The 15231-nt window shown below is 41.0% G+C and overlaps 1 protein-coding gene across 4 annotated transcripts; it reads left to right on the top strand.

Annotated features, from left to right (window-relative positions):
• The first annotated feature begins 882 nt into the window (after positions 1-882).
• Positions 883-12088, top strand: LOC103697749 (ent-copalyl diphosphate synthase 1-like). 4 transcript variants are annotated; one of them, XR_015976138.2, is made up of 17 exons: positions 883-1130; positions 2231-2323; positions 4199-4290; positions 4740-5028; positions 5122-5305; positions 5406-5620; positions 5709-5829; positions 5912-6024; positions 6887-7113; positions 7868-7983; positions 8072-8170; positions 8254-8502; positions 9079-9214; positions 9339-9548; positions 10227-10461; positions 10666-10728; positions 11042-12088. XR_015976138.2 is itself a non-coding variant. In XM_088717797.2 (16 exons), the coding sequence occupies exons 1-15, from the start codon at positions 1052-1054 to the stop codon at positions 10458-10460; spliced, it is 2457 nt and encodes an 818-aa protein (XP_088573923.2). In that variant the 5' UTR covers positions 883-1051; the 3' UTR covers position 10461; positions 11042-12086. The 4 variants fall into 4 exon arrangements, 3 of the variants coding, with proteins under 3 accessions (XP_088573923.2, XP_088573922.2, XP_038973218.3); XM_088717797.2 differs by lacking the exon at positions 10666-10728 and having other exon boundaries at positions 11042-12086; XM_088717796.2 differs by lacking the exon at positions 11042-12088 and having other exon boundaries at positions 10666-11027.
• Positions 12089-15231: the final 3143 nt, after the last annotated feature.

Genomic DNA, 15231 nt, shown 5'->3' with positions numbered 1-15231 from the left:
GCAAATTAGCAGATTTATTACATAAACAAATCCACAATCATATTATACTGCAACTAAATATGAGGTTATACCGCCCATAAACTAATTAGGTACTTCTCAATGATCCAACAAATTGCAATGTCAGTGGGGAGAACAATCAACATCTCCATATTTGGGAAAGCAATCTTAAGCTATGCATGTCATCAAATTGCATCCAAATAGGAGATCTGCGAAACAAAATTTTTAACTAAGGCTCATTCGGCATATATGGTTGTAGTCAAAAATAAGGAAATGAAGTCAAATTTGGCGTTCCCCCATTGTAAGAAAAGTGATAACCCTTGTAGAGTAAAACAAGAAAAGTGGCTGCGTGATGCAGTGAAGCTAGAAAATTGTCACTCAAAGTATTAAGAAAAGACTACATCATTCAGAGTCAATACCGCCCTTGTAGACTAAAACAAGAACAGGGGATGCATAACGCACTGAACGTGCAAATTTTGTAAACCAAAGGAGAAAATTAAAAATAGGTTTCAATGTTTCATCATTCAGAGTCAGCACTCCCCTGGTAGGCTAAAAATAGTAAAAGAAAAGTCTCCATCATTTCCCCGTCAACAATGCCCTTGGACGCTTAAGCAATACCAGAGGATACGTGACGCAGTGAACCAAGAAAATTTCCAAGTCCAAGAACGGAGGATTCCAGCAGTGCTGAAGAATGACCGGATCGAAGGTGTGTCACTGTTAGCAGTTTTCTACCAAGACAAAACTGGGGCATGTATTGGAAAGAAACTTTGGACTATGCCATAATGTTAGCGTTTGTGTCCTGAGCCACCTGTTCAACGAGAAAATCAGAACACGTTCTGTAAAGACAGCATTCCCTTCAAACGCATTAAATACGCATAGCATTCCCTTCACCGTTGAACAGTTTTCTCCCGTTATTTCTTTCGCTTTCCATCTATCCCTTTAAATCCCATCCATCTTATACAGAGAAGCGTATCGATCCCCCTCCTATCCATCCTCATAAACTTATTGCCGACCGCCACTCCCGCAACGCCACCTTTCCGCCCCCCACGTAGCCATGCTCTTCTCGGCCGCTGCCCTGATACCGCCCTCCTCGTCGGCGCTGCTGCGGCCTCGTCTACCCGTTTCTCTTCCCGGTACGCCCCCTTTCCTTCCATCCATCAGGCTCTTAAAGGATCATGATTTATTTGTTCCTGGTTTCCCCTGTTCTTTCCTCTTTCATCCGTCGAGGTATCAAACTAGAGTTTGGTTCGGTTTCGTCCGCTTTTTGTTCAATTTTTTGATGTTCGAAGAGCAGTGGAGGAGGACTACGAGACCGCCGGAATGTTCTTTGACCCCTCAATTAGCTAGGTTTGGGTCTAGAAGATAGCAATGACCAATGAGGCAATGGTGCATCATTTCATCCAAATGATCTAAATCTCTCGCTTTGTTCCATGCAAACTGTGCTTGAGATTTTCCTCCTATTTCTATCAGTGTACCGAAAAAGCCCCAAGTGTTAATGAAGTGTGACCATAAATGGTTTTAGATGGATTAGCAGGCTTTGAGAAGTTTTTTTTTTTTTTTTTGCTGTCTCTCTCTCTCTCTCTTCTCTTTCAAGCGCCGTCTGATGGATCCATGATAATTTCTTTCCTTTTTCTTCCTTGAACAAGTGGCAATGGTGTACTTATCAGTGGTTTTAGATGGATAGATTACGTCGAGATCTAAGCTGTCTTTATTATTATTATTATTATTATTATTTTCTTTTTCCTTTCAAAAGAAAGTAGGATTTGAGATTCTGGCAAATGATGCAAGTTGTTTCATATTCTGATCATGTGCCATGAAACAAGGGTAATTGATATCTTCCCTAAATAATGCAGTTATTTAGTGAGGGAAATTTGATCAAAGAAACTTTAGCTCTTTATCTTCTTCCTGCTCTCATATATAAGCCGTTGTTGTAAATTTGGTCAGTCCTTTCTATGTGGAAATGAAAGAAGTGTAACAGAGAAAATATTATAAATAATATTTATTTATACACATAATATTAAGGTTTTAATCAGATAAGATCAGGGCCATCCATCCTGCTACTCCATAATTTATCTTTATTATTTTTGGAGGAAATATTTCTATAAGGCGGTAACCCAGGCCTCGTGCAGCCTTTTCTCGTTGTCTTCTTTCTACACGGGACATGGGTGGTCCTAATCAAGAGGAAATGAGGAATGGATGAAATGATGATTTGCTGTTTGTGCTCGTGTACCAGGTCCGTCTAATCTAGCTGTCGTACGGAGGCCAGAGGGTAACCTATGTCTTGCCCGCTGGAGGTGCCATGCAATATCCAAAGGAGGCGCTCAAGGTACTGATGCTCTTTAAAGCTCTTCTGAATCTCTTCCATAAACAAAAAAAAAAAAAAAAAAAAACAACTGTAAGAGAGACAATGGAATATTTTATTTTCTTTTATTTTGTTTTATCTCCTTGTTGACGGGGAGCTGCCTCGGGAACTCCGGGACGTCTTGTTTTCCGATTTTATTGGGTGTATCCGTACCCGTGTTGTATAGATCGCCTGGTTTAGCAAAAAAAAAAAAAAAAAAAAAAAAAAAAAAAAAAAAAAAACATAGAACGTTATTTGCTGTTCCGTTCGGGACAGCGAACAGCCAAGCTTTACCTGATCCGCCGGTGCGGCCTCCAGTGATGTGAAGGGGTGAAGGGGGGCCCACGAGATTGATTGGCATATTGCTATTCGTCAGGAAATTGCATCCATATAAAGTTGGTTGTACGCTTCGGATGTGTAAAGCGTAACGGCCCAAAAAATCGTTATAGCAGTTAAACACGATTTGTAAAATTTTATAATATTAAAAAATCATTAAAATAATAGTTACAATAACTCTGTTAGAAGAAAAAAAACAATAATGGTGTCATATTTTTTTTATTTTTTAATAGATAAATAATATTTATTTTTGGACCTTCTAATCACTATATTAGGAAAAATATTGATTTTATGAAAAAAATAATTATTTTTATTCAGGAGATGGTAAAGTGAAAATAATGGACGTTATTTATATTTATAGTGGTTTATTGTAACATGAAATAGCAAAGAATAATAAATATTACTTTTTCATATTATTATCATAATAATTGAATGCGAGGTGGCCATAACTATTATGACCATTATGAAGCTTATAATATGTCATTTAAAACCATGATAAAGATATACTATCTTAATATATTCTTCTAAAATTTTGAAAAGTAGTCCCATTTATAAGTTTCCGAGGATAAAATGTAATATTTATCTAAAATAAAAAAACTGTAATTTTTATTTTTTAGGAGTGAAAAAGTAATATTTAAAGACTCATTTGGTTTGCCGAAAAAGAAGAAAATTAGTATGGTCAATAGGAAAACAAAAAAATGCCTCTTATTGATTCAAGTTTTTAAAGGAGAGAGATAAAAAAGTAGCATTCACATGCGAATAAAATTTTTATATTTCATAGGAAAGAAAAACTATGGAGGACATGGAAAAACTGCTTTTCTACCGATTGAGAATTGAAGTCTTTTTTTTCCAAAAGTATCATTAAGTCATCAAAATTTATGGATAAGATCTTTTCCTTTATTAAGGGTATAATAAGTATCTTATATTACTTTTTCAGAAAAATAAATACTCAACCAAATGTAAGCTACTCTAGAATGTGCCACTTTTTTATTATCAATAAAATATGCCAAAATTATTTTTGCAGGTATGATGTTTCTAAGAATTATTTTTTTAGGAGCAACATTCCGGTGAGAAAAAATTTTCGTACAAACCAAACGAGTCCTACATATAAAGACAAGTTAGGATGATGGGGAACTTATCAGCCAATGTAATTTTCAGGAAAAGAGATTTTATTTTGATATATGTTGGATTCTTTATAGCAGAATGAGGAATCAAAAGGAGCTAATTAAATTAATTCCATTTTTCAAAGATAATATAAACTATTGTTGAGGTGATCTATCTTGTTCTTAAACATCATAAATGAACTATGATCGGGTGGTTTTCCCCAACTCTCCAACTCCTTTTTTTTTATTGCATTATCTGTAAATGAGAAACTGACACCGGAGGCCTTACATCATGATCAAATCCCCGGACATCCAAATAGCCCTTTAGCTGCTAGCTAGCATAACACAAAAGAAAATTTGACTACTTATTTTGATTTTTTTATGGAAAGGTATTCTTCATTTTGACGAAATCTATTTACAGAACATGGTGCAAATTTAGTCCAAGATGGGGTCCCAGTCATCAGCTGGCGAGAGAAAGTTCTTGAATCGAATGATGAGGACCAAGTGCCGGAGGTAAATGCCTATAAATCTAAAGCACAGGCATTAGTGAAAAAATTAAGGGCCTGTTTCCATGCCCAATTAACTGATCCTTGTGACATAATATTCCATGCATATAGAGTGGCTTGAACAGAGCGGACCATTTTTGAGCAGTTAAACAAAGCAGAAAATATTTCGAAGGAGAATCAAGTGCGAGGAATTGAGGGCAGGATCTGCTGATTGCTACGATTGACTTCAATATTTTCTATCCATTATAAACCATCCATCTTTTACGGTGGATGTGCCCATCTTTTACGGTGGATGTGCCATTGGTTCCTCGCACTACTCTCTTCCTTGCTCTACTCAACAGCTCCCTCCAATGCAGGAGATATGAAACTCATAGCAAATCTAGTTGTCAAATGTGTTATAGGACTGAGATTATTTGAGTTTATTCATGATCAGATGGTGTTTGGTCTCGTCTGTAGGACATGCGGGGGATGATTAATGGAGTGAAGTCGATTCTTAGCTCGATGGATGATGATGGAGTAGTAAGCAGTTCACCATATGACACAGCATGGGTGGCCTTGGTAAGGCACCTAAATGGAAGTGGCGACCCTCAATTCCCATCTAGCCTGCAATGGATTGCCGAAAACCAGATGCCTGATGGCTCATGGGGGGACTCAATTTTCTTGGCTCACGATCGGTTACTCAATACTCTGGCTTGCGTCGTCGCACTAAAATCATGGAATACTCACCCTGATATCTGTGACAGAGGTTCAGATACCCATATCCCTTTCTAGAACTAGTCCACTGCATTCTAGTGTCTTTGAATGAGTAAAGAGTTGATGAAAGAAATTGTTTTGATAGGAATTTCTTTTCTTCGCGACAATATGTGGAGGTTGGCTCAGCAAGAAGGAGAGCTGGTGCTCATGGGCTTTGAGATCGCCTTCCCTGCTCTCCTAGAGAGAGCCAAGGCCTTGGGGTTGGAACTCCCTTATGATGATACTGCCGTGCAGGATATATATGCCAGCAGAGACCTAAAGCTGAAGAGGTAGGGGAATAGAAAGTTCTCTCACTCCACTTGTATATATTGTGCACTTGCCATTACTACATTATATTCTCAAGAAAAAAAAACCAACATTTTCCTGCAGGATCCCATATGATGTGTTGCACAAAATACCAACAACACTGCTCTATTCCCTAGAAGGACTGCCTGGTCTGGACTGGGAGAAGCTTTTTAAGCTCCAATGTGTTGATGGGTCCTTCCTAACTTCTCCTGCTGGGACGGCCTATGCTCTCATGCAGACGAACGACGAGAAGTGCCTCAATTACCTTCAGAAAACCGTCGAAAGGTTCGATGGAGGAGGTAAAACTATTTGATGCATAAATAATATATACAGTTTTTGATTTTTTTTTTTTGTCTAAATTAATTCTTGTGATATTATTCTCTGCAGTACCCAATACATTCCCTGTCGATCTTTTTGAGCGTCTGTGGGCTATCGATCGGTTGGAGCGCCTTGGGATCTCCCGGTATTTCGAACCCGAGATCAAACAATGCCTGGATCATGTCTATAGGTAAAAGTTTTCTGTGCACGAGTTATGATCAGCATTAGAATTTACTTATCTTTCGAGTTTTAAACATTTGATTAAATTATAGAAACTGGACCGAGGAAGGGATTGGTTGGACGAGGTATTGTACAGTATATGATGGGGATGATACGTCCATGGGATTCCGCCTCCTCCGTCTACATGGATACGATGTGTCTCCTGGTGAGTAGCAAATTATAATTATTGAAGCTACAATAAGAAGTTTTATAACAACTCACGACCTGACCCAAAATGACTAGCCGAAAGATATTATTTACATTTTTTAGTCATATAAAAGTATCCAAAATCTCCTCGGCAAATAACCGATATGGGACTATACACACGTACACATGGGTCCTCACATACTCTCTCCGTTTAAATCCTGACGTCCTTATCAGACCAAGGGTTCAAATCTATTTAAATCTAATTAATGCACCATTATAGGCCCGTCGTCAGCCTCCATTAAACCGTATTGCAGTGTCCCCTAGTTCACATAGGCTATAGGTCGAGTTCGTTCTGACACTATTTGTAACTACTCAGAACCTCGCCCAAAATGGCTAGCCAGAAAGTATTATTTGGATTTCTTAATCGTGTATAAATATCCAAGATTTACCCAGTGAATATTCGACGTGGGACTGAACACACGCCCGCACGGATCCTTACATCGTCTTCCCATTTAAACTCCGACGTTCTCATCAGCCTAAGCGTTCAAATCCACAAATCTAATCATATGCACTACGATAGGCTCGTGGTCAGCCTCCATTAACCTGTGTTGTAGTGTCCCCTAGTCCACATAGGTTATGGGCCAAGTTCGCTCTAATACAATTTGTAACAATTCAGAACCTCATCCAAAATAGCTAGTTGGAAGGTATTATTTAGATTCCTTAGTACTGTATAAATATCCAAAATCTCTTCGCTAAATAATCGATGTGGGACTAAATACACGTCTGTATGGGTCCGCACAAGTTTAGTTACAAGTAATAAGATATGAACTGTGATTATGGTTATGGGCTGGGACTAATTTTTCCACTTGTCATCGTTGTAGATGTTTTCAGGCATTTTGAGAAGGAAGGTCGCTTCTTTTGCTTCGCTGGGCAGTCGAAACAAGATGTCACTGTGATGTGCAACCTTAACAGGGCATCTCAGGTGGCCTTCCCTGGGGAGAAAATATTGGAGCAAGCCAAGGATTTCACATATAGATTTCTCCGAGAAAAGCAAGCTTCCAACCAGTTCCTGGACAAGTGGATCATAGCAAAGGACTTGCCCGGTGAGGTAAGCAGCCTACACATCTCGCGTGCCGAATTTTTGGCTAGAAATTTCTATTCCTGCATTTTTCTTGCTCTGTGTAGAATTTCATTTTGTGCCTTCTAATATTCATTTCTGACCTCATGAAATGGATTGAAGGGATTTCTAATTAGAGATTCTTGGAATGCATGAACGTTTTGATAATATCCTGATCTCATTATAAGCCCACCTTAAAATTATTATTGAGGGGCGAAATAGTTGGGATGGCTATTATTTTTGAACCTCTACCAGGAGTGTAAATTGTGTAATTATTTGGAAGATTGTTATGATGATCATTTTTTTGAACTAATATGTAACAAATAATGGTCAGTAAAGAAGTTGTTTGACCAAATAAATTTTGGCCGAGTAAAAAATAATATTATTTGCGAGTACAATGTTTGAAATTAATAAGTGTTTGAAAATATTGCTTGCTATTTTTCATATGTGATAATTGTTAAAGTAAAAGGACAGATAACAAGCATTATGCAAATTTCAATTGTTAAGTTATCTAGCACAATAGATTATCTTTAAAGCCATTGCAAATAGTTATTTTGTTTCAAAAAAAATAAGATCTTTGCAAGTCTCGGCCAGTCTCCCCATTTTATCCTGGGAAATTCCTAGATTGGGACCGGATCCTTCAGGAGAATAGTTGAGTGCTCCGTATTTGTGTCATTAATTTTCCTCGGAAAGAAAGAGACGGGTGTAGGTGCTTACTGGCGTCAGAATCTATGAACTCACGCAGGTGGAGTACGCACTGGACTTTCCCTGGTACGCCAGCCTACCACGCATAGAGGCGAGGTTGTACATCGAGCATTACGGAGGTGCGGATGACGTTTGGTTTGCCAAGACCCTCTACAGGTAAAAAACAAAAAAAAGAGACGTATAGACTTAGCTACCTACCACTGCTTGAAACCTGATGGCTCACACGTGTCATTGGTGGTTGCAGGTTGCCACGTGTAAGCAACGATCTTTATCTGGAGCTTTCCAAGTCCGACTTCAACCGATGCCAGGCACTCCATCAGGTGGAGTGGGAAGGCCTTCAGAAGTGAGTATAATTTTATTTTCCTTTTAATTACAGGACGAGAATACTATTAGTCATGCGGGAGGATAATATGTGAATGGGTTCAGGTGGTGCGAGGAGAGCGGCCTGGCGAAGCATGGGGTGCGACCGGGCGGCGCGCTCAGGGCCTATTTTCTGGCAGCAGCGTGCATATTCGAACCGGAACGGGCGGCGGAGAGGCTGGCATGGGCTCGGACCGCCATCGTCGCCGACGCCATCTCTTCTTACTTCCGCAGCGAGTCGTGTTCAGATGAAATGAGGCAGGCCCTCATCCACGACTTCCTCGATGGAGGACGCAACGACCAAAGCTCTACCAGGTATGACGCAGTACCATAGTGCAGTGGGAAAATGAGCAGCATGGGAGCCATGTTTTCACGTAATTATAGTTTATTTGCTTCGAGAGAGAGAGAGAACAAAGATCCATTCGGCATAAATCGTCTGCAGTGAAGCCGTTTAGAAGCCACCAACCCGTCACAGTTCCATGTTTCAAGCGTGGTACCTCGTTTAGGTGGTAAAGGGGCGTACCCCCGAGCTATGACAGCAACGAGCACAAACATGTCCCCAACTACCGCAAAAAAAAAATCCTCTCGCATGCTTGGCTTCTCTTGGGAGCTTTACTTATAATTTACGGGCATCACTGGAGATAAAAAGTATACTTAAAAGTCCCTTGGATTTCCCGCTTGAAGTGACATGTTTTTTGGATTTCTCTAGTGACAACCAAGATAAAAACGGGCATATTCTCACGTCCCTCACTTGCAATATTTCACATTTTGTTTCTATCAAAACCAGAAAAATAAAATGGGGGAGTGAATCTATGTATATTATTTTCTCTCAATAGCTAGGTGCATGGCACGTACCAAACACCAGTATAATTATAATTATAATGGATGCAGGTTGGGGTGGAAGAGGAGTGGACTAGGAGGAGAAGAGGTGGTGGGCCTAGCACTTTTGCAGCTGCTCGACTGCATCACGTCCGATGCATTGCCGGCTAATCGAGGAAACCACGTCGACCACCACCTGAGAGAAGCCGTGAGCATTCCTTTTTCTTCCTTAAAATAAAAACCTTTATACATGCCATAAGAGCCAACAATGGAGGATCTGACTTCCGACCGTTTCTCTTTTTTTTTTTTGGCTGTCTGTTGTCTTCTGGCAGTGGGCTGAGTGGCTGCTGACGTGGAAGCACGAGGATGAGGGAACACACGTGCGGGAGGAGACCGGGTTGCTGCTGGTCCGCACCGTGGAGATTTGCGCTGGCCGGTCCGGTTCGGTCGAGCCGGCGACGGCTCGCTCGGAGTTCGACTGGCTGGCCAGGCTCACCTCCTCCGTCTGCCGCCGGCTCCAGCGCCGCATGCTGCTTCTGCAGGTAGGATTCATCATTATGCCTTTTGTAAGCTGCCGATCCTGTGCATTGTCTGTTTTTTTCTCCCTTCTTTATCATCTCATGCTACAAATTAAAAGGCCTAGTTCATGAACTTAAATTGTTTATGCTTTAATTGATGATAGATGACCAAATAAGGTGAGACGTAATGCAATATATGCCTTCATCTAGCTCGTGATGCAAACTAGAGAGGGATTATAGTTCAATTGTACATCATCTGTGCACTGATTAATGAAGATTATCAAGCAAGATGATACATATAATGCAAGTGGGTGCACGTCTATTTAATCATCCACCGTAAATAAGCTCATACTCCTTACCTACCTAATCTTTTAAAGTAGAGATATTTGAGGTGGGACCAATGTCAACAGGCCTTCACTTGAACTGCTTTGGTTTCCCTTTGGGATGATTGATCCTTCATTAGATTAACTTTAGCTGCTCAACATTCTTGGTTTCTCACATAGTGTGGTTAGCCCACAGAAATCTTTTTTACGAAGGAGATTAGCCCTCAATCTTTTCGTATCTGGTAATCAATGTATGAATTTGGAATACTTACTAGGGCTTAAAGTTTGAGGTGTCATTTGGAAACAGTGTTGTTCGTTGTCTTGCATGATTGTTTCAGTAAGTTATGAGCTGACAAAGATTGTCTACCCATCTGACCAGGGCACCCCAAAGAACTTAGCCACATCCGAGGAGGACAAGGCAGTAGAAGCAGAAATGCGAGAGTTAACACAGTGCGTGCTTCAGAGATCCCCTAGCCTCAGCAGCCAAACCAAGCAGACGTTCCTTACTGTCGCAAAAAGTTTCTACTATGCTGCCCACTGCCCATCTGCTACTCTCTACCATCACATCTCCAAGGTTCTCTTCGAGCCAGTAGCTCAATCTGGCTGCAAATAAGGTCAAGATCAGTTCTTCAGGATATAAAGAAGTCGTTGTTATCAATGTTCTGAATTCACAGAATAATTCACCTACAAACAAATTTTAACCACCAGCTACTGTAGCAGACATGCTAAGTGCAACACTACCCATCTAGTGGAATCCCTTGTAAAGGCACTTTAATAAATCATATTTATGTTCATTTAGCATGATTGGCCTTCTGCAGGTTATTATTGGCTGATACCTTTTGTAGCAACCCAAGATCTCACTCAAAATGGCTAGCAAGAAGGTATTATTTGAGTTTTTTGGTCCTGTATAAGTACTCAAGATCTATCTCGTGAATAACTGATGTGGGACTAAACATACGCCTGCATGGGTTCTCACATACTCTTTCCATTTAAACTCCGATGTCCTCGTCAGGCCAAAGGTTCAAGTCCATTCAAATCTAATCACAAGCACCACGATCGGCCCGTGGTTAGCCTTCATGAACCCATATTGCAATGTCCCCTAGTCCACATAGGCTATGGGCCTACTTCGCTCTAATTCTACATTGTAATATATAGACAAAAATATAATTTTTTTCTTTCATTTTTCTTTTTCAGCATGGTACCAAAGTCTGAAGCCTCAAATCGGCTATCTTTAAAAATTTTGTGGTCAAGCGAAGTCTCCGTCTCTAAGCGCCTGCGCCCCCACACATCAGCCCCAGATCGTGCCGTGGCCTTCAACTTCCCCTGACCCTTCACATGCATGGAGGGGTTTTGTTTGGGTGTGTTTTCTCTCTCAAGCCAAGGAAAAAAAAAAGAAAAAAAGGAAAAATCCATGAGAGGCTTTTGCACGGAGAAATTAGGGGTTTGGGTTGTGTTTGAGGGTAGGAGATCGCCCCCATGGTTGGTGGTGGACAGAGCTATGCATCAGGCGAGGGAGGTCGCCACCACTACCACTATATTCTCTTCCAAGATGACTAGGAACATCTGGGGTACTACATTCGCTGTCTCAGTGCCCAGTTTTACCATTGTTTCTTGGGTGCCCCCACTCCTTGGTCATGTCAAAGTGAATTTTGATGGTAGTATGTCGGTGGATGGAGTATATGGTGGTATTGGCTTTGTTATTCGAGACCATCTCGGCAGTTTGATAGTAGCAAGTGGTCGACACACGCCTGGTCTCACTGTACTGGGGGCAGAGCTCCGGGCAGCTTGGGAGGGGCTCCTCTATGCGAGGCGGGTTTTGGGAGCCGAGTGTGTATGCCTTGAGGGTGATTCCTCTATTGTGATAGATTGGATCCGGAAAGTGGACAGGTATGGTGACGGTCATCCTCTCATTCGAGAGTCCCGCAGACTGGCCCAGGAGTTTAGAGATGTTCAGATAGCACATATGTTTAGGGAGGTGAACAGTGAAGCAGACTGAACTGCCTCCTTCGTCGCCCGACACTTTGGGGAGTTTCTTTGGACATCGATAGGAAACATACCCCAACCTTTGTACTTTTTGCTTTTTCTTTATCTGACTGGTTGTACTCGCATTAGAGCTCTATAGATTGCCATTTTTAAAAAAAAAGCACTCTTTCTAAGCCGAAAAAAAAAGAAAAAAAAAGGTGGTGTTGGAGAAAAAATGGATCACTCAAAGCACATGGCCAAATCGCCGACACTTGATGACGAATGTGACAATGGTAAGCATACTCTCAGCAGTCACGACTTCAATGCCCCGACCTCAGCGCCCGACTTCAGCGCTCGACCTCAGCGCCTGACCTCGACATGAACGACCACAAAGCCCTCGACCTCGACAGGCATAGTCCCGGCTGAATCAAGCCCGATCGACCTCCAGGCCGAGAAAGACCCAGTCAAAGGGAGGAAACCGACCCCCACTCCACCGAAAATCGAGCCCTCCGTATCCGAGATCGAATCCTGCAATCTCCGCCTCAACAGCTGCCAATGTTTAAATTTACACGATCTCGACGGATCGCCAGCTAGCCCGGAATCTCGGGCCGTCCATGGTAATTTATCAATTCGCTTGATCACGATCACAGGTAACCGCTACTCCCCTTCCTATAAAAAGAGGGGAGAGCTCTGGGCAGGGAGAATCTTCTTTCCTCTCCATTACTTTTCTCCATTAAAAGCTCCTCTCTGACTTAAGCATCGGAGGGTGTTGCCCAAGGAGACAACCCAAGAGGGGGGGTGAATTGGGTTTGGATTAAATCTTGACCAATTAAAACTTGATTAGTAAATAATTAAACCTAATGCAAGCAGGTTAATTAAGCTACTTGATGAGGAGATTGGAAGAGATAAATAGCCAATGCAAACACAATGAAATTTTATAGTGGTTCGGAGCCAACCCTTGCTCCTACGTTCACTCTCCAAGCTTCACTTGAGAGTTCACTATAATCCCTTGGATTACAGCCGGTTATTTTATAAGTTCACAACCCAACTTGTTGTTTTCGAGAGATCACAATGAACTCGGTCGGTTTTCACAGGCTCACCGACTAGAACCACCCGATTGTTTTTTCGGAATCACAATCAAACTCTTACACCGTTGGTTTTAACTTCGGCTCACCAACTAACCTTACAACCCTTGATTCAATCTCCTGATTGAATCAAGTAAGAAAAAAAACGATTTGTGAAAAGATACAAGGAAAGCTTCTTAAAAAAGCAGATATGAATCAATATGAATAGAGTAGAGTTAGAAGCCCTCAAACAGATTTCGAAAGAGGAAGAAAGGGCTTCTCGAACTCTAAGTCTCCTCTGTGAGTGCACTGAAGATTTGATGTCAGAAGAAGAGCCTTGAATGCGAAGGAAAAACTTCTAGGAATGAATTGAATGCGTTTCTTCCTTCTTTTGCTTGTCTTTTCTCTCAATGGACTCTTGGTAGTTAAAAATCACTTAATGCACAGATGGAGTAACTCTCTTGTTCTCTACTACTGTTTACTCTGGCTATTTAAGCAGTCCCTTTCGAAAAATAGCCGTTAGACACTAATTTGTAGCCGTTCTGCACAGTCTGCACCTCCTGACAATGTATCCTTGGGGTTGGAGTCGACTCGCTCGATCTGGAGTCGACTCGGCTGTTGTTGGAGTCGACTCATGCTTTACTGGAGACGACTTGCCCATTGTTCAGGATTTGAATTAAAGTGACATCCCAACCTAGAGTCGACTCGGGCCAATTCTGGAGTCGACTCGCCAAGATCTGGAGATGAGTCGGCATTTTGGAGACGGCTCGTTCTCAGAATTTCAAAGATCAATTTTTCTGTATTTCTCTCTTGAGTCGACTCGGATTCTCTTGGAGTCGACTCGGCTCTCAGAGCCCAAAAAACTGATCCTCTGTCTGTTGATCTGAGCTGCCTTGGAGTTGACTCGCACTTTGTTGGGGTCGACTCGGCTGACTTGGGGTCGACTCTCGAATTCTCGGAGTCGACTCGTTCATAGGGTCACTGAGTTTGGTTTTCTGCCTTTCAGTCTACTTTCTTCTAAGAGTCGACTCTGGCATGATTAGGAGTCGACTTGCTAAACGTTGGAGTCGACTCACATTCTTCTGGAGTCGACTTGGTAACAGAGTCTAAAAAACATCGTTCTGTCTTTCTGTCTGTTACCCTTTTGAGTCGACTTGGAACCGTCGGGAGTCGACTCGGCAAGCATCGGAGTCGACTCGAAATCTTCGGAGTCGACTCGGTGACAGGGTCTGAAATTCATCTTTCTGTCCTTCTGTCTGTTCTCAGTTGGAGTCGGCTCGTAGTGTATCGAAGTCGACTCGAGCTCTATGCCAGAACCTCTAAAACACTTAGAGTCAACTCGCAATCTTTCGGAGTCGACTCGAGCTTCAGACTTTGGCTCAATTGAGTTCAACACTTAGCCAAATTACTTTGAACCAAGGCTCAATGCACTTAAAGATAAATTCACATATATTCGTCTGAAATACTAGATTGAATTCATTAGTACAACATGAAACATACTCAAATGCTTTGAGCTCATCAAAATCATATAGGGGTATAATCAATCACTCCACAATCTCCCCCTTTTGAATGATGACAAAACATTAAGTATTTGTAAAGTGAATTGCTCAATCAAGAGGTGAATCATAGTAAAGTTTTGAGATGAATTCAAATGTCTAGTCATTTAATTTATCCAAAATTGAAAGGTATGAATCAGTAAATCCTGAAATTAAAGCTCCCCCTTTCATTTGGAATTATATAAGCCTTCAAATCATGCAATCAATTGTTTGGTTTATATGTATTTAATGAATTTGCTTTTTTAAGATTTCAGATTCTTCCCCTCAACATGTGCAGTCAATTTTGTTTAAATTTTCTGAATTTTCTTTTAATATTTTGAAACTTTTGAGCTTAGAATCTTACTTTCAGAGGAAAAATCTGTTCTTGAGTATGATTCAACTAATCTCCGAATATCCCTTGAATAGATTCTGGAGATTACTCCTTGAGGAGCCCCAACAGAGAGATAATGAGCCTCGAGAGTTGAATCCACTAAGAACCAATTACATTTTGCTTTAAGGATTTTTTTTTTGTTTCATGATTCTCTTTACATTTCAATTCATCATATTTTCTCCTCCTTTTTGTCATCATAGCAAAAAGGCACATAACACAAAAAGAGATAACAAGTCAAATTGCACAGTTTTTTTGAAATAAGATTTTTATTCATTGTATTAAAGTCAAGATTGAGTATAAAAGTGAATACATATCAGAAAAAAATTCTCAAGGAACTGTACATCATAAACTCAAAAATACACTAGGGTCGTCTAGTAGTGGAGGATGTGGCTCCCGTACTCAGTCTAGTATATCGCATGAGCAAGCTTATCC

Source organism: Phoenix dactylifera, chromosome 3 (assembly GCF_051530095.1).
Source record: "Phoenix dactylifera cultivar Ajwa chromosome 3, Ajwa_hap1_PhDact_Kaust_v1.1, whole genome shotgun sequence".
Lineage (NCBI taxonomy): Eukaryota > Viridiplantae > Streptophyta > Magnoliopsida > Arecales > Arecaceae > Phoenix > Phoenix dactylifera.
The sequence above is the reverse complement of the archived record's forward strand: the minus strand, read 5'-3'. Positions and strand labels throughout refer to the sequence as shown.

Coding starts and splice junctions, on each gene's coding strand:
- LOC103697749 (XM_088717797.2), top strand. CDS start 1,052: ATGCTCTTCTCGGCCGCTGCCCTGATACCGCCCTCCTCGTCGGCGCTG. Junction 5,621..5,708: donor CGAAAGGTTCGATGGAGGAG/GTAAAACTATTT, acceptor TATTCTCTGCAG/TACCCAATACATTCCCTGTC. Junction 5,830..5,911: donor TGCCTGGATCATGTCTATAG/GTAAAAGTTTTC, acceptor ATTAAATTATAG/AAACTGGACCGAGGAAGGGA.